Source organism: Leptonychotes weddellii, chromosome 1, assembly GCF_054177405.1.
Source record: "Leptonychotes weddellii isolate Sample4059 chromosome 1, ASM5417740v2, whole genome shotgun sequence".
In the NCBI taxonomy this organism is placed as follows: domain Eukaryota; kingdom Metazoa; phylum Chordata; class Mammalia; order Carnivora; family Phocidae; genus Leptonychotes; species Leptonychotes weddellii.
In genome coordinates, this window is record NC_138369.1 from 129,611,714 (window position 1) to 129,634,550 (window position 22,837).

At 37.9% G+C, this 22,837-nt stretch overlaps 1 protein-coding gene across 1 annotated transcript in view; it reads left to right on the forward strand.

Annotated features, from left to right (window-relative positions):
- Positions 1-15,239, forward strand: part of SNX4 (sorting nexin 4) — a 70,278-nt gene extending 55,039 nt beyond the window's left edge. Inside the window, exons 10-14 of the mRNA XM_081832474.1 lie at positions 2,668-2,757; positions 4,408-4,507; positions 6,913-7,058; positions 8,774-8,888; positions 14,056-15,239. Of these exons, the coding sequence (XP_081688600.1) occupies positions 2,668-2,757; positions 4,408-4,507; positions 6,913-7,058; positions 8,774-8,888; positions 14,056-14,103 (499 nt within the window). The 3' untranslated portion in view covers positions 14,104-15,239. The remainder of the gene's footprint in view (positions 1-2,667; positions 2,758-4,407; positions 4,508-6,912; positions 7,059-8,773; positions 8,889-14,055) is intronic.
- Positions 15,240-22,837: the final 7,598 nt, after the last annotated feature.

Here is a 22,837-nt window from a genome sequence, read left to right on the forward strand (position 1 = left end):
CAACATTTGTTGTTTCTTTCCCTGTCAATTTTTGCCATTCTAACTGGTGTAAGGTGGTATCTCAGTGTGGTTTTGATTTGGATTTCCTTGATGGCTAATGATGATGAACATTTTTTCATGTGTCTGTTAGCCATTTGTATGTCTTCTTCAGAGAAGTGTCTTTTCATATCTTCTGCCCACTTTTTGACTTGATTATTTGTTTTTTGGGTGTTGAGTTTGAGAAGTTCTTTATAGATCTTGGATACCAGCCCTTTATCTGTAGTGATAGACCAGCATTTAAATAGTACATCTCAAGAAATGGTTCTGGAATAACTGGTTACCTACAAGGAAAAAAATTAACCATGAGCTATTTCTCATACCTTACATAAAAACTAATGCAATTTGGATCATATACTTAAGTATAAAAGCTAAAATTATAGCCTTTAGTAGAAAACACATGAGAATATCATTGCAACCTTCAAATTAGCAAAGATTTCTTAAAGAGAACATGAAAAGAAAAAAGAAATTTTTAAATGGTAAATTGTTCTTTATCAAAATTAAACATTTTGCTTATCAGAAGATACTGTTGGAGGTGGGGAGGAATGTGGGGAGTTAGTGTTAGAGAAGATGAAGACATTCTGGTGATGGATAGTGGTTAATGGTTACACAACACTGTGAATGTACTTAATGCCACTTAACTGTACACTTAAAAATTATTAAAAGGTAAATTTTATGTTATGTTTATTTACCCCCCCACACACACACAAAAGACACCATTAAAATAATGAAGAGGCAAGCCAGTGACTGGGAGTAAACGTTTCCAACCACAATATATAAAGAACTCTTACAACTCAGTAATAAAAAGACAAAAAATATTTATTTTATCTAAATATTTCTTTGGGCCATTTTCAAGCTAACTGGCTACTTTTCAACCAATTTGCTTAACCCTAAGCCGTTTTCCTGTATTCTGTTGACTTAGCATTTTCAGGAATTTAAGATTATCCCTTCAGTTGTTTTATTTAAAGCATTAAATAAAATTAATTTCGGTACCGATATCTAAAAATCGTTACCACTTATATTTTTCTACCCAAGGATGTGCCTTTTATCTGTTCACTGTTTCCTGTCTTCAGGCCACCAGCCCTGTGGTTCCTCTTTTTTTTTTTTTTTTTAAGATTTTATTTATTTATTTGACAGAGAATGACACAGCAAGAGAGGGAACACAAGCAGGGGGAGTGGGAGAGGAGAAGCAGGCTTCCTGCGGAGCAGGGAGACTGATGTGGGGGCTCGATCCCAGGACCCTGGGATCATGACCCGAGCCAAAGGCAGATGCTTAACGACTGAGCCACCCAGGCACCCCACCTATGGCTCCTCTTTTTTGTTTCCTTAACATTAACTCTTTCAGAATCATAGGTTTATGAATTAAAGGCAGTTTTTCCTACTCTTAACAGTGATTCTCAAGACTTTTTTCAGTCACATAGAAGAAATTCCATGCAAATATGAGTTTGTAATTACAGAATATGGACTTTGCCTGTTTTATAAATCCTATAAGCACATAGCTTTTCAGTGAATCTTAATGTAGGTTTATTTATTTATTTTTACAACTTCAGTATTTTTGTTTACTTGCCTACATAAAGCAGGTCTGGAGACATAGAATATATTTTTCTTTTTTTCCCATGCTAAGAAGTCAGAATTAATTTGAAAAAAGGATGCCTGTTATACCATACAGAAATAGTACATGACATAACCCATGTCCTTATGGAATTTATAATGTGGTTGAAGAAATAAAACCAACACATGAGACATTTGATAAAATGTAAGTTGTGAATTGTTGATAAAAGATCAGAAGTGGGGGCGCCTGGGTAGTAGCTCAGTCGGTTAAGTGGCTGACTTTGGCTCAGGTAATGATCTCGGGGTCCTAGGATTGAGCCCCGTGTCCTCCCTGCTCAGCAGGGAATCTGCTTCTCCCTCTGCCCCTCCCCCTGCTCATGCACTCTATCCCTCTCTCTCGAATAAATAAATAAAATCTTAAAAAAAAAAAGATCAAAAGTAGAGTGATGACTAAGGACTAAAGTAGTCTGGGAAGAGTTCCTAGAGGTGCTGAGATATGTGTTTGTAGGATTTGGAGAAGCAGTGTAGAGAGCTGTCACATTTCTGTACAAGGAAGGACTGAGGTGCAGGAATGAGAACGACAACACAATGAAGGGCTTGTCCAGATCAAAGCACAGGTTGCTATTGAGAATTAGTATAAAATAAGGCTTCTAAAGTTTTTTATAATCTTATTTACTCTGTTTTTCCTTTTGTAGCTTTTAAGCATTACTGTATGTAGTTGTTGCCAGGAACATTTGAGCACCAATTATACTAAACTCTTATTTTTTCTACAGATTTTGTAGCCCTTTCATAGAATATCTTTGAACAAAATATATTATAGTCTTATGGGGCTTCTTAAGCTACCTGTAAGAAGGACCTTTTTTTGTTTGTTTTTTATTTCCAAGCCATTGCTGATTGAAACATTTTGGTAAAGTTCAATAAAATTTTCCTGGTAATTAAAAATTGCTGTAAGTGTTTCTGAATGCTTATTCTCAACTTTGTGTACTTACTTTTGTTATTGACGGGTAACAAATAGCACTTCTTTTGATCATTAATACTTTGTATCGTGATAAAAGTTTGTGTGCAATGTTTTTTAAACAGGTATGCATCTTCTATTGATGATATTTTAGAAGATGAAGAACATTATGCAGATCAGTTAAAGGAATATCTGTTTTATGCAGAAGCATTGCGGTAAGTATAATAAGTGTTCCAGATGCAGCCCTGTGGCTGGTCACCACTCTCCTCATACGTTGCCTGAAAGTAAAGACAGTAAGGTGATTTTTAAATGAATTCATCCCCCAGGTATTGAATGAGGTCTCATTGTAATCCTCTGTGTTGCAGAGTGCTAGGCATAGACATTTAAGACAAGTCCTGTTCTTGAAACATAATATTGATAAATCAACTCATCAGTCTCTAACCTCAGATCTGTTTGTAGGTTGTTCTTTCTACTTTTTTCAGTTTGAAGATTAAAAGCAAAATACAGATTGAGTGTATGTAGGCCTGTCACTAGGCAATATGTTGCCATTTTTATTCTGTAATTCTTTACACATCTGCTTATCTTCTTAGTAAGGTTGTATAAGTTCTTAATATCAGCACTTTGTCTTCTGTTTTTATGGTATCTCCTACAGAGCCGAACAGAATTCTCTGGTATATAGTTCTATTTAATTAAGAAGAAATTAGTATACTTTTTCTGTCCAATTTTAAAAAATGAATCATTTTCCTGGAATAGGTGTCTTTTGGTCATAGCCACTTTTGGTTATTTCCCTGTCACTTTTAAAAGCAGTATAAGAATTCTGTTAGTAAACACAGCACCAATTTTCCTTTAGTTGTTCAGTAACTGGTATGAAAACATCCGCACATTGTTAGCCTTGTTCCTTTTAAGACTGAGTAGTCAGGAGTTTCACCAAGGTCTCGTTACAAAGCAAAAGAAAGTTGCTGAATACAGTGGAATTCTGTATAGTTCTTAAACACTGTAGAAAAGATTAATGTATATTGGTATGTCCATGGTATATAGTTAAGTAAGATGAGATGTAGAATCACTTGAGGCATGTGCATATGTGTATTTGTAAGTGCCTAGCTAAGGTCTGGCCAAATATACATCATCTATTAATATGGATTGTGTCTGGATGGTGGAGTTAGGCAAAAGAAAGAATTCGTGAAACTTTTTTTATTTTGTGCATTCCTGTATTAGTATTTTTTTTTTTACACTAAGTGTGGATTACTTTTATGATAAAAACTAAGACATTTTTTTTTTTTTAAGATTTATTTGAGAGAGAGCGCGTGTGCGCAAGCGGGGTGGGGGGTGCGGGCAGAGGGAGGAGAGAATCTGAAGCAGGCTCCCCGCTGAGCACAGAGCCCGACATGGGGCTCAGTCTCACAACCCTGAGATCATGACCTGAGCCAAAATCAAGAGTTGGATGCTTAACCAACTGAGCCACCTAGGCACCTCAAAACTAAGACATTTCTGTATAAAAAAAGAAAATATTGAGAAATCTTTTTAAAGAATATTCAGTTGCTTTGTGAGAATCCACCATTAGTTTCTATGTTATACAAAAGATTTTGTTGTTAATGTATATGATAATGGTGTGTTTATTGAAAAAAATGTTGCAGGTATCTAAAAAACGACCTTTTTTGTTAAGTATATGTAAAACTTTTATGCTTATGTTCTGCTAGATTTAATTTTTGATATTGGGCTACTACATTTTAAACTTGAAAATTCTGTGTGCACAAGTTCTGAGCCAGTAAGACATTGTGAATGCTTCCCCTCGTCCCCTGAAAAATTTTTTTGATATGTTAAAAGAAGGCACAAAAATTAAATGGCAGCACTTTTTTCATCCCTAGGGCTGTATGCAGGAAACATGAACTTATGCAATATGACTTGGAGATGGCTGCTCAGGACTTAGCATCCAAAAAGCAGCAATGTGAGGAACTGGCAACTGGGGTGAGTGTTCCATTTAGGTCTCTGTATCATTGCAGCAAGCCATATAAGGAAGGAGCTGCAGCTCTAATACTCAGGATGCCTGTAGCTTTTATAGGGGAATAATTTATGGGCAACATTATAATTCTTTGGGTTGTGATCTTGATATTAAAAGACGTAAGCCATTAAAACATTGTATTATATAGCATTGGAAGAAATTCTGCCAGGGCACCTGGCTGGCTCAGTTGGTGGAGCATGCAGCTCTTGACCTCAGGGTTGTGAGTTCGAGCCCCACGTTGGGTGTACAGATTACTTGAAAATAAAATCTTTAAAAAAAAAAGTCTGCCAACATTGCTCTGTGTAGTGTCTTTTAGTTTATGTTAAGTCCAAATGAAAAAACATTATTCTTTGTGGTTGAAATAATGATGTTTGTCAGGTTTAATTTTACAAAGTATATTATAGAAATTTTAGTTTACTTTGAAAAGCCTTACCTAGTTAGAATCAGTGCATCTCTCCTAGGAAGGAGCTTTTGGTACACAGTGAATACTTGTGAAGAAAATTCCATATCTTATTGTATGAATCTTAGATCATTTTTATAGTCAGCTTTCTACTGTCCAACCATTTTATTGGAATAAAGTAGCTGTTGTAGTGAGAATACACAATCTGGAAATAATGAAACAGTGACAGTACCACCATTTATCCGTCACTTCATAGTTAACAAGTACTTTGGTATGTCTGAAAAGTCACAGATATATGTGGGAAAAGACCGTTGGCCACAAAACATGTATACACTGGGCTTGATTTATTTTTAAAACTCAGGGGAAATTCCCAGGCCATTTTCAGGGAGCAGGGTTCTCTACTCCTCCATGTGAAGGGAAAAGTGTTTCTCTCAGTAAATTCCGGAGAGTGAGGAAGTGTTAAAGCAGTGATGCTTCAGGCTTCCCTCCAAGGGAAGGCATCCTATTTTATTGATAGATACCCAAGTTCCAGTGTGTGTTATGCAGATTTTAAATGTTGTTTGTTTGTTTTAGTGTGGTCTGTTTCCTTTGTTGCCTGTTGAATTTTATCTATTTTTTATGTCAGAAATTTAAAGAAATATGACTTATGATCTAAAGAAATAATTTGCCTAATACTTCACCTAGAAGTTTTCCATGTGATTAAGAAGTTCAGTTAGAAATTTTTTCTTTTTGACTATTCCATATTATTCCAGAGTTAGCAATCATATTAGGACCCCCTGGTTATAAGACTTATGAGGTATGGGGAAAATGGCAAAAGTTTTATTTCCCTTTTTTAAAAAAAATGTTTAATTGTGGTTTAAGTATACATACCAAAATTTGTCATCTTAACCCATTTTTTTAACCTGGTTTTTCTCTTTTTCTTCTTCTCTATATATATGTATAGATCTGTCTATCTTGAAAGATTTTATTTTTTTATTTTTTATTTTTTTAAAGATCTTATTATTTGACAGAGAGAGAGACAGCAAGAGAGGGAACACAAGCAGGGGGAGTGGGAGAAGGAGAAGCAGGCTTCCCGCTGAGCAGGGAGCCCGATGTGGGGCTCGATCCCAGAACCCTGGGATCATGACCTGAGCCGAAGGCAGACGCTTAACAACTGAGCCACTGAGATGCCCGGATTTTATTTTTAAGTAATCTCTACACCCAACATGGGGCTCAAACTCACAACCCTGAGGATCAAGAGTCACATGCTCTACCCACTGAGCCAGCCAGGCATCTGTATTTTTCTTTTTAAAAAATAATTTTTACTCTTGGGGCGCCTGGGTGGCTCAGTCGGTCCTGGTGCTCAGCCAGGAGCCTGCTTCTCCCTCTTCCTCTGCCTCTCCCCCTGCTTGTGAACTCTCTCTTTCTCTGTCAAATAAATAAAATCTTTAAAAAAAAAAAAATAATAGTTTTTACTCTTATGATTTTGAGCTTACAAAATAGTGGAAAAAAATTAGTACAACTATTATTGAATTTACACTGATACAAATTAAAAGCAATTTTATGAGAGCATAGATTAATGAATGGTTATACTAGGGATTGTTGATAGCTATTTTGAAGTGTATAGTTCAGTAGTAGTAAGTACATTCATATTGTTGTGCAGCCAACCTCCAGAACTCTCTTCATCTTGAAAATTGAAACTCTATACCATTAAACATCAACTGTCGATTTCCCTTCCCTCCAGCCCTTGGCCGTCACCATTCTACTTTCTGTCTCTATGACTTTGACTACTCTAGATACCTTACATTAAGAAGAATCATACAGTATTTGTCTTTTTGTGACTTGTTTATTTCCACTTAGCATAATGTTCTCAGATGCATCCATGTTGTAGCATGTGTCAGAATTCCCTTTCTTTTTCAGGCTGAATAATATTTCTTTGTACATATGTGCCACATTTTGTTTATCCACTCACCTGTTTATGTTTCCTTTTAGACCGTGAGAACATTTTCTTTGAAGGGAATGACTACCAAGCTCTTTGGTCAAGAAACTCCAGAGCAGAGAGAAGCCAGAATAAAGGTGCTAGAAGAACAAATAAATGAAGGAGAACAACAGTTAAAGTCTAAAAATCTGGAAGGCAGGTAAAAATGCTGAGATGTTGAACAAAACTAGACATATGTACTACATGGCAGATTGTTTTTTTATACCGTTTCCCATCTTCATTAACATTCCTACATTATAGCCTGTTCTTCTAGGGCATTTTTTTTTTAAGATTTTATTTTCAAGTAATCTTTACACCCAACGTGGGACTCGAACTCATGACCCTGAGATCAAGAATCACAGGCTCTACCGACTGAGCCAGCCAGGTGCCCCTATACTGGTTCTCCTAAACTGTAGTGATTGAGGGGCACCTGGGTGGCTCAGTTAAGTGTCCGACTCTTGGTTCTGGCTCAGATCATGATATTGCAGTTGTGGGATCAAGCCCTGCATCAGGCTCTGCGCTAAGCATGGATTCTGCTTCAAATTCTCTCTCCCTCTCTCTGCCCCTCCCCCTGCTCCTGTGCTCTTTCTCTCCCTCTCTCTCTCTCAAATAAATAAATAAACAGCTCTTTAAAAAAAATAAAATAAAATGTAGTGATTGAATTCCTAAGAAATTTGAATTATCAAAAATCATGTTATAAAAACAGTTTTAGTATGGGGGAAAGAGTAAGAAGAATTTCAACTTTATAATATTATTTTCCTGCACTTTTCCTGATTTCTGTCCTTTGCACATTCCCTTTGCCCTTTCTTCTCCATCACTTGACAAAAGCCTGATCGTTCTTCATTGCCCAGCTCTCGCGCTACTTCCTTTGTGAGGCTTGCTTCTAGCCTCGCAGGCTCTCGTAGCCCTTGGTTCATGCCACGATAACATGGCAGTTTTGTTTTGGGTGGTCAGTTGTTCTCTGTGATTGTCCCCGGCTAGATTAAGTGCCCTTCAAAGTCAATGACTGTGTCTTTCATCTTTATGTTTCAACATCCTGCATTGGGCTTGGCATGTAATTATTCCATAAATATTTCTGGAAATGCAACTATCAAAGGTCTGCCATTGCAGTTTGGCTTATTTTCCTTATTGTTGTTTTTCATCTGATAATAAGTAGATCAAGGCCGACCAAGGAGTCTGTCATTGGTGTTGAGGTATTTTTGTTCATTTTTAGGACTGCTGGCACCAAATAAGTAAAAGTAAACTTTTATGAATGGGATTTAGAAAGACAAATGCCTCTCAGAATTTTTAAAACTCTGGTTGTCATTGAAAGCAAGTGTGTAGGGGCGCCTGGGTGGCTCAGTCAGTTGGGCTGCTGCCTTTGGCTCGGGTCATGATCCCAGGATGGCGAGTCCCTCTCCCTCTCCCACTCCCTGTGCTTGTACTCTCTCTGTGTCTGTCAAATAAATAAATAAAATCTTGAAAAAAAAAAACTTCATGTGTTATAATAATAATAATTGTGATACATAATATATCTTGTCAAAAGAGTATGTTTTCCAGTGACCCCAGGAGGGCAACTTCACATGGCCTCTGTTAGGCTTGTGAGCTGGTTCATAAAACCATCTAATGGCTGCTTTATAGGAATAATTTGAAGCTGGGATTCTTGTGGCAAAAGTATTGATTATTAAAATGTAGACGAATGTATGACAGTTTCTCTGCTTCTTCTCCTAGTATAATTTTTAGGAAGAGAAAAATAGAACTATCTTATACAGAGAGTAGCTTTTTCCTTCATATAGATAAATAAAAACCAACGCAAATGAGAACTGGTTATTAGAATTTATAATATAGTTAACCTAATTTGAGTAAGAGTAATGATGACTACACATTTTATTTCAGAGAATTTGTGAAAAATGCTTGGGCCGATATTGAACGCTTCAAAGAACAAAAGAACCATGATTTAAAGGAGGCCCTCATAAGCTATGCAGTCATGCAGATCAGTATGTGCAAAAAGGTAGGTGAGGGTACAAATATATTCAGAAGTGCTTGCAAATTTCTTTAAAACTGATTTCTCTTATGTGGACCAGAGTGTTTATTTTCATTTTTTAAAGCCCATTTCCCCCCTCCTTCCAGAATGTTTTCCGGTTTCTTCACTTAACGTTGAAAGAGTATTGTAACCAGAATGTTAATTATTGAGTCTTCACTCACCCAAAGTTCCACATTTGTATGCCCTGTTTATATCTAGTATCTGAAAATATATATCAACACCATTACTTGGATTATATGATGTTCTTGGACAGGGGGTAAGATACTGTTCCTAACAGTGATGTATAGTACTTGGATTGGGAGATAGCTTAACCATGATTTGGGGGAAATGTGGTTATGATACGGTTTGTTGTCATAGTAAGTCTGTCATGTGACTGATATCCACAGAAGAAGGTAAGAACACGGAAGCTTATTCTGGTTCAAGTAAGTGTTTGGACAGTGCTGAAATCGTTAAAATGCTATTGTAAGAACGAAATCTAAAACATTCCTTCTTTTTTATAACCCACGATCTGCCTGTATGTGTCAGTTAGTACCAACGGTTTACATATGTCTAGCACTTCACAGTTTACCGACGTGCATTATCTCAGTAAATCATATAGCAAGATGATTTCTCAGTTATGAAGACCTTCTTAGAGGGAAAAATCGTACTCATATGAACAGCTTGTGCTTTAATTCATCCAAAATGCGCATTTTCTGGCGAGACACCATCCCTTCCCTGGCCCTTTCCACTTGGTATCACCAGCAGTGCACAGAGAGCAAGGATATTTTGAGATGTAAATGCCAGACTCTGGAATTAGTCACATGGGCTCCTTTTGTATTGGCCAAATTCATATTTATGCCTTAGTTAAAGTGTCAGTTACTTCACGTAGTGGATCTTTGAGGTCGTTTAAGAGACGTTAAAATCATGAGTGATCCATCTGCACATGCCAATGGGTGAGTATGACTGTAGCTTGATAGTGTGTGTTTGTTTTAAGACTTTATTTACTAATACATTTATTTGAGAGAGAGCAAGCAAGCAAGTGTGTGAGCGGGGAGGGGAGGAGCAGAGGAAGAGAAAGAATCCCAAGCCTACTCCGTACTGAGCGCAGAGCCTGATATGGGACTCGATCCCGTGACCCTGAGATCATGATCTGAGCCTAAATCAGGAGTCGGGGCATCCAACTGACTGAGCCACCTGGGTGCCCCACAGCTTGATAGTGTTTTTATCTGTTGCTCTCTTCCTGCTAACTCTACTGCCTCCCTGCTTCACAGATTGCTTCACATTTAGTCTTTTTTCTAACCTTTCTTTTTTTAATCTCGGGAGGTCTGAAAGATCAGATAACACAAATGTTTTAGAGTTGGTTTGGTTTTGTTTTCATAAAAGACTTATTAATAAGCTCCTTGTGATCTTCTGTTCTCTGCTTTTCCAAGTAAAAGGCAGACTGTATAATGGCTCAAAGGACTTTTCTCCCCACTTTACCTAGGGTGGGGTGGTTGAGGGTACTGGAAATTAATCTCTGAATAAAGAAGATATCACTGTAGGTGTATTTGGATATGCTGTTGGATATCTTGTGTGTCTGCTCATGTGTCCTACGATTAAGTATAGTAAGCAAGTATACCCACATGAGATTAAAAAGATGTGTATTCACCTTATTGCCCAAGAACAGTACTATAAAGTTTCATCATGTATTTTTTTCCTTAAGTGGAATAGATTTTTATATATGAAAATCTGCAGTATTCTTTTTTTTATGAACTTAAAATTAAGTACGAGAAGATAAGATTAATATTAGTTTTTCTTGGGGCGCCTGGGTGGCTCAGTCATTAAGCGTCTGCCTTCGGCTCAGGTCATGATCCCAGGGTCCTGGGATCGAGTCCCACATCAGGCTCCCTCCTCGGGGGGAAGCCTGCTTCTGCCTCTCCCCCTCCCACTGCTTGTGTTCCTGCTCTCGCTATCTCTGTCTCTGTCAAATAAATAAATAAAATCTTTAAAAAAAAAAAAGAACCACTTCCAAAAAAAAAAAAAATATTAGTTTTTCTTGGGTAAATATGGGTATCTATGTTTTGCTTATTTTACTTGTGTATTAACTTTTCAAATATACCATACTTTGTTATAATGTCAGCTATCCAAAGTGGTAATTGAATATAATCAAATGACTAAATTGTAGTAGTAGTAAACCAAAACAAAAAACTTTTACAAGGATGCCTAGGTGGCTCAGTTGCTTACACGTCTGCCTTCCGCTCAGGTCATGATCCCAGGGTCCTGGCATCGAACCTCATGTCGGGCTCCCTGCTCCGCCGGAAGCCTGCTTCTCCCTCTGTCCCTCCCCCTGCTTGTGTTCTCTCTCTCTCTGACAAATAAATAAAATCTTTAAAAAAATTTACATAAAAAGTATTAACACTTAAAAATCAAGGATCACAGGGCGCCTGGGTGGCTCAGTTGGTTAAGTGACTGCCTTCGGCTCAGGTCATGATCCTGGAGTCCCAGGATCGAGTCCCGCATCGGGCTCCCTGCTCAGCAAGGAGTCTGCTTCTCCCTCTGACCCTCCCCCCTCTCATGCTCTCTCTATCTCATTCTCTCTCTCAAATAAATAAATAAATCTTAAAAAAAAAAATCAAGGATCACTTCTAAGTGTTTTTTTGGTCAACCTTTTTGATAGTGAATTTTCTCATTTGTTGAATCAAATACTTGATTGATTTTTAAGCTACTTTATCTTTTTTTTTTAGTAAGAGGCTTTCTGTTTATTTATTTATTTTTTAAGATTTTATTTATTTATTTGACAGAGAGAGACATAGCGAGAGAGGAAACACAAGCAGGGGGAGTGGGAGAGGGAGAAGCAGGCTTCCCACGGAGCAGGGAGCCCGATGTGGGGCTCGATCCCAGAACCCTGGGATCATGACCTGAGCCGAAGGCAGATGCTTAACAACTGAGCCACCCAGGTGCCCTACTTTATCTTTTTAAATTTTAAGATTTATCGTATGGAAAAAGATATTCCATGCAAATGGAAATGGGAAAAAAAAAGCCAGGGTGGCAATACTTACATCAGACAAAGTAGACAAAATCGACTTTAAAACAAAGACTGTAACGAGACAAGGAAGGGCATTACATAATGATAAAGGGGCCAACCCAGCAAGAGGCTATAACAGCTGTAAATATTTACCCAACACTGGAATACCGAAATACATAAAGTAATATTAACAGATATAAAGGGAGAAATTGATGGTAATACAGTAATGGTAGGGGATTTTAACACCCCACTTACATCAATGGATAGATCATCAAGACAGAAAATTAATAAGGAAACAGTATCTTTGAGTGACACTTTAGCCCACATGGCCTTAACAGATATGTGTAGAATATAACATCCAAAAACAGAATATATATTCTTTTCAAGTGCACATGGAACATTCCCCAGGATAATCACACATTTGGCCACAAAACAATTCTCAATAAAATTAAAGAAGACTGGGATGCCTGGGTGGCTCAGTAGATTAAGCCTTTGGTTCAGGTCATGATCCCGGGATCCAGGGATCAAGCCCCACATCAGGCTCCTTGCTTAGTGGGGAGCCTGCTTCTTCCTCTTCCTCTGCTCCTCCCCCTAGCTTGTGCTCTCTCTCTCTCTCTCTGACAAATAAATAAATAAAATCTTAAAAAAAAAATTTAAGAAGACTGAGATAATATCATCATCTTTCCTGACCACAATTGTATAAACTAGAAATCAATCACAAGAAAAAAACTGGAAAAATACAAACATGTGGAGGCTAAAGAGCATGCTACCAAATCCAGTGAGTCAGTGAGGAAATCAAAGAGGTAATAAAAAAATATATGGCTACAAATGAAAATGAAAACACAATGGTCCAAAATCTTTGGCACGCAGCAAAAGCAGTTCATTTTTAGTATATGTGCTGCCAAAGCGAGCACAGCGAAAGCAGTTCAAAGAGGGAAATTACAGGGCGCCTGGGTGGCTCAGTTGGTTAAGCGACTGCCTTCGGCTCAGGTCATGATCCTGGAGTCCCGGGATCGAGTCCCGCATCGGGCTCCCTGCTCAGCAGGGAGTCTGCTTCTCCCTCTCCCGCTCCCCCCTCTTGTGCTCTCTTGTCCTTCCAGACGTTCTTGTACATTTACAGTAATTTAGAAAATAATTCCCCACAAAAAACCGGACTGCATTACATGTGCTGGGGGTTGTTTTCATTTGCTCATTTGACGTCTCATGGACACTTTTCCTATGTGAGTGCACAAGATCTCTTATCCTTTCTGACAACAAATACTCTTACTAGATACTACTTTATCCAGCCAATCTGAGACATTTTAAAGGATTTTTTTTTAAAAATTTGCTTTTTGTATTTCATCAGGAGGAGAAAAATCAAAAGATTGATTTTTTTTTTCTAGTGTTTGGAGCCTTGGTAAGTTGATAAATATTGACATACTTTAATGTTTAAGTATTAAAATATTGCTTCTTCATGAATTAGCAGTTATTCAAGAATATGTATCTTGTTTGTTAAAAAAAACCCTTTGTTTCTACCAGTTGGTTAGATTTTACTATTTTATTTTTATATACATGCATTTTTGTTTAAGCATATTAGGTATGTATGTCATATTAACTTTGTGCTGAACGGCCTGCTAGAACCACTGGGGAGGCTTTGGTAATTTAGCCTGTTACTGGTTTTTATCACAATATTAGTTGTTAGACTAATAATTTAATAAGCCATTTTTTAAAAAAAATCCATTAATTTTTATTTAATTGTTAAATTAATAAGGTTTTTTTTCTTTTGTTTTAAGTATTACATAGAAAAACTGCCTGAAAACTTGTTTTGGTTTATAAATAGAAATGATGCAAACATGTGATCTGAGTAAATGAGTTTATGTTATGAACCTTAAAAACTCAGTTTGCTAAAAAAAGAAGTTGTAGGAGCTCTTTTCCCCTCTTGAAGATAGGCTATGCAAATATCTTTCTTTTTTCAGAAGCATTAGACATTCACTTCTATTAGCCATTGCCAGAAATAGTGTCATATTTGCTGGACTTGTTAGTTATTCCAGAAAGTGAAATTTAGCATACCAGTAAGCCAAAAACTTCAGCTTTCAGAATCCTTGCAAAGTCACATTTTAAAGTTTTCTTTTTTTGTTTTTTGTTTGGTTGTTTTGTTTTGTTTTGTCTTAGGGAATTCAAGTTTGGACCAATGCTAAGGAATGCTTTAGCAAGATGTAATCTTGTGAAATGAATTTCTCTTCAATCAAAGTGCCCCAGAACAGAAGCACAAGTAAATGAAAAAAACTTAAGTCGCTACCCAGTATACACAAAAATATGTATAAGTTGAGTCAATTCAACTTTCTTTAATTTGATTTTAGTTGTGTTCATCTAGCACAAGAAGGATGTATTTTAATGAATATTAAATATTATAATTTGAGGTTTTGGGGACTGGTGCTGATTCCAAAAAGTTAATTTGATAATACATTACCAATAGATGGTTTGTCAGGCTTCTGAACCAATGACTGAATGTTAAGATGTTAGGTAATTTGTTTGTTTCAATGCCAGTTGTCTCCAATCTGTTTATGTAGGGAGTTTTTTCCTAAGATTGAATTCCTATCTTCACTTGCTCTAAGACCCACTAAGCTGTTATAGGGGGTTATTTTTTCTTGCCTTAGAGTTGAGCTGTTTGGTTTGACAAAGCTCAGCAGAAACTTAGTGTGAAATCTAAGATTTTCTCCCACATTCATTGATGCCCCCTATAACATTTGCATACACTAGAAAATGCCTTCAATTTGTGTTTTACCAGAATTTTGATACTGGTCAGAAATTTCATACTGTCAACAAAGAAGATTCAGCTTCTCAGATATATAGTGGAACACATTGTTATGATCTAGGAATTGCTATGTAGAAAGTTTTAATTGAATATGTTACATATAAGCACTAAATTCTTCTCAAATAATTCTTAACCTCAGTGATGAGCCTAAATTTACTCTGCTTGGCTCTCTACACATGGCATTTCAGGGTACAAGATGTAGCATTTCAATGTGTAAGATACATGTAGTGAACATATGTGTTAGTATCTTCATTATTAACATCCTTCTTTTCTATTGCTTGGCTGTAATTTTTGTAAAGATAAATTATATTGTTTTTGTGCGTGTGTGTGTTTGTGTGTTTTTGTGGTATATGTTCAGACGCCAAGCACCCTCATTTTGCTAGCTTTGCAGTATTTTAAATGTGTTCTCATTATTACTAATTATGTAAAAAAAATCCCCAGTACTGTTCAGTATTTGACTTTTTACATGTTTAAAATGTTGCTGGATTTTTGTGCTGTTTGCCAAACGTATACAATAAATGAAGTATTGTGCTGATTTTCATATGATTTTTGTTATTTTAACCAAGTTATCTATACATATTAGTATCGGATGCCCTGTGAGAAAATAATACGTGCTATATTATGTTTTGAAGTGTTTGTGTAAATTTATCTGAGGCCAAAATGTTGGGTTTTTCAAAAAATAAGATGCTGAAATGAGGGCGCCTGGGTGGCTCAGTTGGTTAAGCGACTGCCTTCGGCTCAGGTCATGATCCTGGAGTCCCTGGATCGAGTCCCGCATCGGGCTCCCTGCTCGGCAGGGAGTCTGCTTCTCCCTCAGACCCTCCCCCCTCTCATGTGCTCTCTGTCTCATTCTCTCTCTCTCAAATAAAAAAAAATAAAAAAAAAAAAAAAGATGCTGAAATGAGATACAATTTTTAAAAATTTACTGCTTTTTAAAAAAAGAAAATTGCTGGAGGCAAAGATCATCAAATAAAATAGCTTTACATTTGGCATTTAAAAATCAAAAGCCTTCTTCCCAAAACTAACCTTAAGCTAAATGTAAAATGTAGTAGATTTTTTTCTACTAGCTGATTTAGTTTGAGAAGGCCATTGTTACCTATGTTTTAAAAAGATGAATTAGGAAAAATATTTTTCTAAAACATGCAAATATTCACTTGATTGTATGTATATTTAGGAATATCTTGACTTGGGTTGACTTTTTAAAAAGTTTCATTTGATAGCACAAATCATTCCTTTAAAAAAAAAAACAACAAACTCTTGAACTTGTTTTTTGTTTTGTTTAAGTAGGCTCCATGCCCAACGTGGGGCTTGAACTCATGATCTTGAGATTAAGAGTTGTGTGCTGTACGGACTGAGCCAGGCAGGTGCCCCCCTCAAAAACAAACAAACAAACAAGAAACTCTTAAAGAAGTTTTATGATGGGAATTATTTTTGGTACTATCCAGAATAAGTATAAAGAAAATAATCTGTGCAATAACCCTTTTCAAAACTATTTAAAAATCAGAATGCTAAAATGAATTATTAAAGAGGAGTGGGGTTTAAATCTTCAAAGCTAAATATAAAAATATAAAGAATGACTGAAGAAAAATGACTCATTACATTAATGTAAATAGTAACAGAGGAAGATCTCGTCCTGACGGTGTACTAGTGATGCGGTTGGTATAGTCAAAGCATTAAAATTAACTGAAGTCATACTTAACCTTCATTTACATCCAAAACTTGAGTATGCCTGAATGAGTCACTGGTAATTACAACATAGCATTCAAAACAGGAACTGCGGGTTCTTAAAATTCAAGCATCTTTAGAATAAACACACCCAGCTTGGAATGGAATGAAAAACCAAGAGTTATGTAACAGGAATGCTAGGCTTTTTATATCCTTATAATCCTTCTTTAGATTTATATGCATACTCTCCCCCTGGGTAGAATTTACTGATTTCTCATAAAAAGTTTTCCCTAAAAAAAAGATTTGGGAATTTCTTTCAAGGGTGAGTAACCCAGAGAAATAAATAATAAAAGGTCAGATCAGTAGAATTATACTTGCTTCCTAAATTATATAGCTTTAAATACCTATATATTTGAAAGGAAGGAATAAGCTATTGAAAAAAAGAGCAAATTAAATCCAAAGTAAGTGGAAGAAAGGAAGAGGAAAATTAATGGTATTAAAAATAGAGTTATAAAGCCAAAAGTTGGTTCTTTGAAAAGATTAATAAAATTAAACTTCTAGCAAACCTGGATGGAAAATGAAAAAGTACAAATTATTTCTATCAAGAATGAGATGGGAGATGTTACTATAGATCTTACAGACATTAAAAGGATAATAAGGAATATTATGGGCAACTTTAAACCAATAAATTAGATGAAGTCAGCAAGTTCCTTTAAAAATATAGCTTACTAAAACTGATACTAGATGAAATAGAAAATCTGAGTAACCTTGTACCAAAGAAATTTATTATCAAAATTATTCCTACAAAAGAAAACTTCAGGTCTCGATGGCTTTATTGATGAGTTGTATCAAACAGTTAAGTAAGAAAAAGCTTTAATTCTACACAGACTTTCAGAAAATAGGGAAAAGGGAATACTTCCTTCCCATTTTTTTCATTTTTTTTTTCTTAATGGGAACAGTATTACCACAGTACCAAAACTGGCCAAAGACCTTTTCAAGAAAAAAAAGTGACATATCAATATACATCATAACCATAGATGCAGAAATTGTTAAACCATTAACTAATTGGACCCAGCAATATGTAAAGAGCATAGTATGTCGGGCGCCTGGGTGGCTCAGTTGGTTGAGCGACTGCCTTCAGCTCAGGTCATGATCCTGGAGTCCCGGGATGGAGTCCCGCATCGGGCTCCCTGCTCAGCGGGGGTCTGCTTCTCCCTCTGACCCTCTTCCCTCTCGTGCTCTCTGTCTCTCATTCTCTCTCTCTCAAATAAATAAATAAAATCTTGAAAAAAAAAAAAAGCATAGTATGTCGTGATTCAAGCAGAGTTTATCTCGGAATGCAAGGTTGATTTAACATTAAAAGTCAATTACTATAATCCCATCATATTAACACAGTAAGGAGTAGTACCTTATGATCATTTTGATACATGTAAAAAAAAAAGATTCAACACTGATTTATGATTTAAAACTCCGCAAACTAGGAATAAAGGGAAACGTACTCTGATAAAGGGCATCTGTGGACAAGCTACAGCTAACATACATAATGTTGGGAAAGTCAAGTCTGTCACAGGACAGCTGCCTACTAGATAGTATATGTCCCCATTTCTCCTCCCACCGTTGCTGACATTCGGCCGGCTTTCACCCCAACCTTCCTGCAACTATGCCCATCCCCTGTTGCTTCCTGTGCTCATTGCTGAGCCTTTTTCTCAATAATCATTGAATTCTGAAGCTCATGGATGCTCCATAGTTGAAGATCAGAGAGTATGTTCACCAGGTGAGCAGTCCCAAGTCTAGAAGGTTTAGGGAATCTATTGATTCAGCAGATAGTTATAAAGTCCATCCCCAGATGAAGGTGAAAGTAGTTGATTCAGCAGCTAAAAGCCCAAATGAATAAAACATTCCTTTTATGTAACTAGGTGATAGAAGCACTATTCAGCAGAAGACAAGGAGAAATTCCTAAATATTCAGTTGCTAAGGTCTTGATTTCAGAGGATATAGATTAACATGCATCAGATGCTTACTGCTAGAGCTGAAACTGAGGCACAGTGCAGTGACGTGACTTGCCCGAGGTCCCACAGCTGGTAACTGTTAGAGCCAGAGTTTGAACCCAAGTAGCATGGATCCAGAGCCTGTACTTTTTGAGGCTTTTTTTTTTTTTTTTCCTTTTGGAGGAGCAGGGGAATCTAGGTGTTAAGATACCTAAAGGAGACAGGCTCATGATGGTGGGAGAGGGATGGGAAAGGTAACTTTCATGATGCTCAAACTGCAAGATATTTGACAAGAAAATGCCTTAGGTACTACTAGGAATGGGAGAGGAGGAGGAAACAGAATGAGGTGGTCTGTGGGGAAATAACAGACTAGATCTCCAACTGGAATTGTGTGCTTGTGACTCTCTTGGGGATCTAATTAAAATGCAGACTCCTGATTCAGTAGTTTGGAGTGGAACCTCAGTCTGCATTTCTAACAAGCTCCTAGCTAATGTCAGTGCTACTGGTCAGACTGAGAAATGCGAAATACCACTAGCTGTCAAACCAAGACCCATCTAGGTACAATTATTTAGCAAATACAGAAAAATTTAGTAGTTATATAAAAGAAAAATAATTAGGCAACTCTGATTTCTTAGTTCAGTTCCAAGTTTACAAGTTTATAGTTTTTTTTAGATATTTTACTTTTTTTTTTTTTTAAGATTTTGAGAGAGAGTGCGTGAGAGAGCACAAGCAGGGGGAGGGGCAAAGGGAGAGGAAGAAGCAGACTCCACACTGAGCAGGGAGCCCAACGCGGGCCTCCATCCCAGGACCCCGGGACCATTACCTGAGCCAAAGGCAGATGCTTAACCAACTGAGCCACCCAGGTGCCCCCAAGTTTACAAGTTTATATCAAAAGCTAAATTTAAAATGTGAATCCTTAATGATAAAGGTGAGTCGATGGGTAATAATGATAAAAAATTAAGGCTAAATAATATGGTAATAGCAAAAATAGTATTAATGAGGCTTTCATCAAATATTGTGGAAGACATTAAATACAGTCATTTAGACATGAGTTTATCTTCCTGCCTTCTCAAAATTCCTCTAAAATGACAGGAGTTTTTGTTCTTATTTTTTTGTTTTAAAGTACCATTCAGGGCAATGGAAGAAAATAAAACTGTGTACAATAAATGTTCACAAAATTTTATAAGATAAAAAGATGGAGGAGGTGCTAATTGACTTAGCAAAATGGTGGCCACTGAAACTTACATGCCAGTGGCCAGGGCTACTAATGAGAAGCAAGCTGCTTTATACCACCGAATTCCAGAAGGACTCAGGAATTAGAGGCAACAGGCATACTGGTAAGAAGGAATAGGTGTGAAGTTAAAAAGGGTGGGGAAAGGATTGGTTGAAAGTTTGTACTAGGAGCAATTCGATTATATGTGGAATCTAAAAAAACAAAGCAAATGAATAAACAAAAAGCAGAAACAGACCCGTATATACAGCCAACTGATGGTTGTCAGAGGAGAAGTGAGTGGGGTGATGGGCAAGATGGGGGAAGGGGAGTGGAGATACGGGCTTCCAGTTATAGAATAAAACAACAACAGTTATATGCCCAGGTCCCAGCCCTTTCTGCATATGCTTAAGAGACAGCCACTGTGCATTACCACAAAATTTCACATTAGTAAAGTGTTCTAGGAAAAGTTAATATACAAAGAATTACCATCAGAATGGCATCAAGCTTCTCGAAAGAAAAATCTCTTGGTCACCAGAAAAGAATAGAGTGATGCCTTCAGAGTTTTGAAGAAAAAAGATAGCCAAGCTAATGGCCAAACTGTCAATCAAGTGTGAGGCAGAACAAAGACATTTTTGAATATGCAGTCTCAAAAAATTCCTTTCCTATGCACCCTTTCTCAAGAAGCTCCTGGAGGATGTGCTTCACTAAAACAGGAACATAGACCAAAAATCAGGAAGCCATGGGATACAGAAAACAGGAGATCTAACATAAAAGAGAGATGAAAGGTATGCCCAGGGTATGGTGAAAAGGAATCCCAGAAAGGCACTGTCCAGAGTGGAGTCCGAGTTGGGGGACTCCAGGAGGAAGATCACTTGGAAAAAAGTTGGAATTGTAGGTTTAGGTATAGATTTCACAAATGTGGAATACTGAATTTGGAGGCCGTTGGAGTGGGATGATGTAGCCATAGAAAGAAAACAAAGCAATAAAAACACAAGGCTATTATAATACTCAGGAGAAAAGATGTTTTGCACGAAGAGAATCAGAATGTACTACATGGCTCTGCAGTTAAAAATGTATACATAACTGGGGCGCCTGGGTGGCTCAGTCGTTAAGCGTCTGCCTTCGGCTTGGGTCATGATCCCAGGGCCCTGGAATTGAGCCCCATATCGGGCTCCCTGCTTGGAGGGGAGCCTGCTTCTTCCTCTCCAACTCCCTAGGCTTGTGTTCCCTCTCTCGCTGTCTCTCTCTCTCTCTGTCAAATAAATAAAAAAATCTTTAAAAAAAAAATGTATACATAACTATAGGAGCGCCCGGGTGGCGCAATTGGTGAAGCATCCCACTCTTGATTTCAGCTCAGGTCATGATCTCAGGGTCGTGAGATGGAGCTCCGTGTTGGGCTCTGTGCTGAGCAGGGAGCCTGCTTAAGAATCTCTCTCTCCCTCTACCCTACCTCCCCCCTTGCACGCACTCTCTCTCTAAAAAAAAAAATGACATTTATTTTTTAAAAGATTTTATTTATTTATTTGACAGAGAGAAACACAGCGAGAGAGGGAACACAAGCAGGGGAAGTGGGAGAGGGAGAAGCAGGCTCCCCGCTGAGCAGGGAGCCCGATGTGGGGCTCGATCCCAGGACCCTGGGATCATGACCCGAGCCGAAGGCAGACACTTAACGACTGAGCCACCCAGGCGCCCCCAGTTTTTACTTTTTAATAAGCAGCACCTTGATTATGTCTGGGTGTGTCTGTGTTTGCATATGCTTGGGAAATCTGTGGTAAGATACTAAATGGGGCACCATGGTTATGTCTCATGTGTAGGTCAGCAGTTGGTGGGAATAGCAGCCTTCTACTTTTTACTTCGTTCCAGTACTGTTGAAATTTTTGCACCATTATGTATTGCTTACATAATGAAAATCTAATTTTTTAGAAGTGTGGATAAGAAATAATTACCTACAGAAAACCGTCCATCAAAAGAATATCTCAATACCTGCTGCTGATAGGAGTAATATTTGGAACGAGATACCACTGTGTCCCAAACTGCTTTGCAGCCATAAAGAGAAAGAACAGTGCTCACTACCTCAGACACGATGGCCCAATGGGAACTTCATCAAAACTGGTACGTGTACTAGACAGTGGGACACAGTGGACATGAATGGAGGCCTGGGTAAGAAAAGTGCCAAAGGGCACACATCTCCTCTCCAAAAGTGGATCCCAAGGATATTGCAACTAAAGAAAGTCAGAAGATTTAACAAGTATTAGGAATTAGGTTATCAGCAAAACGTGGCTCCAGCAGGCCAGAATGAAAGGACAGTGTCTACACCTGCCCCACTCCACTTACCAGTAGGTAATTATCAACACCTCTGGTTTTTCCTAACCACAGTGAGGTACACTGCCTGCCTGTCAGGAACACTGTGCCTTCCAGTGCCAGGTGCAGGCAGGAGAAGCCGGGGGAGGCAACAACTCATTCAAAACGTGTCCTAAAAATGTAAAACGAATCCCTTCTTTCCCCTACTACTTATAAGAAGCAGAGAAAAAGGTAGAGAATAGGTTTTTTGAAAAAAGATGTATTTATTTATTTTAGAGAGAGAGCAAGAGCGAGCTGGGGGAGAGACAGAGGGAGAAGGAGTGAGAGAATCTTAAGCAGACGCCCTGCTGAGCGTGGAATCTGATGTGGGGCTCGATCCCATGACCCTGAGATCATGACTTGAACCGAAATCAAGAGTCAGATGCTTAACCAACTGAGCCACCCAGGTTCCCCAAGGTAGAGAATAGTTTTGTTTTGTTTTGAAAGATTTTATTTATTTATTTGACAGAGAGAGACACAGCGAAAGAGGGAACACAAGTAGGGGGAGTGGGAGAGGGAGAAGCAGGCTTCCCACTGAGCAGGGAGCCCGATGCGGGGCTTGATCACAGGACCCTGGGATCATGACTTGAGCCGAAGGCAGATGCTTAACGACTGAGCCACCCAGGCGCCCCAGTTTTGTTTTTATAATTTTTTTTATTATGTTAGTCACCATACATGACATCATTAGTTTTTGATGTAGTGTTCCATGATTCATTGTTTGTGCATATCACCCAGTGCTCCATGCAGTACGTGCCCTCCTTAATACCCATCACCGGGCTCACCCATCCCCCCACTCCCCTCCCCTCTAAAACCCTCAGTTTGTTTCTCGGAGTCCATAGTCTCTCATGGTTCATTTCCCCCTCCAATTTCCCCCCTTCATTTTTCCCTTCCTTCTCCTAATGTCCTCCATGCTATTCCTTATGTTCCACAGAT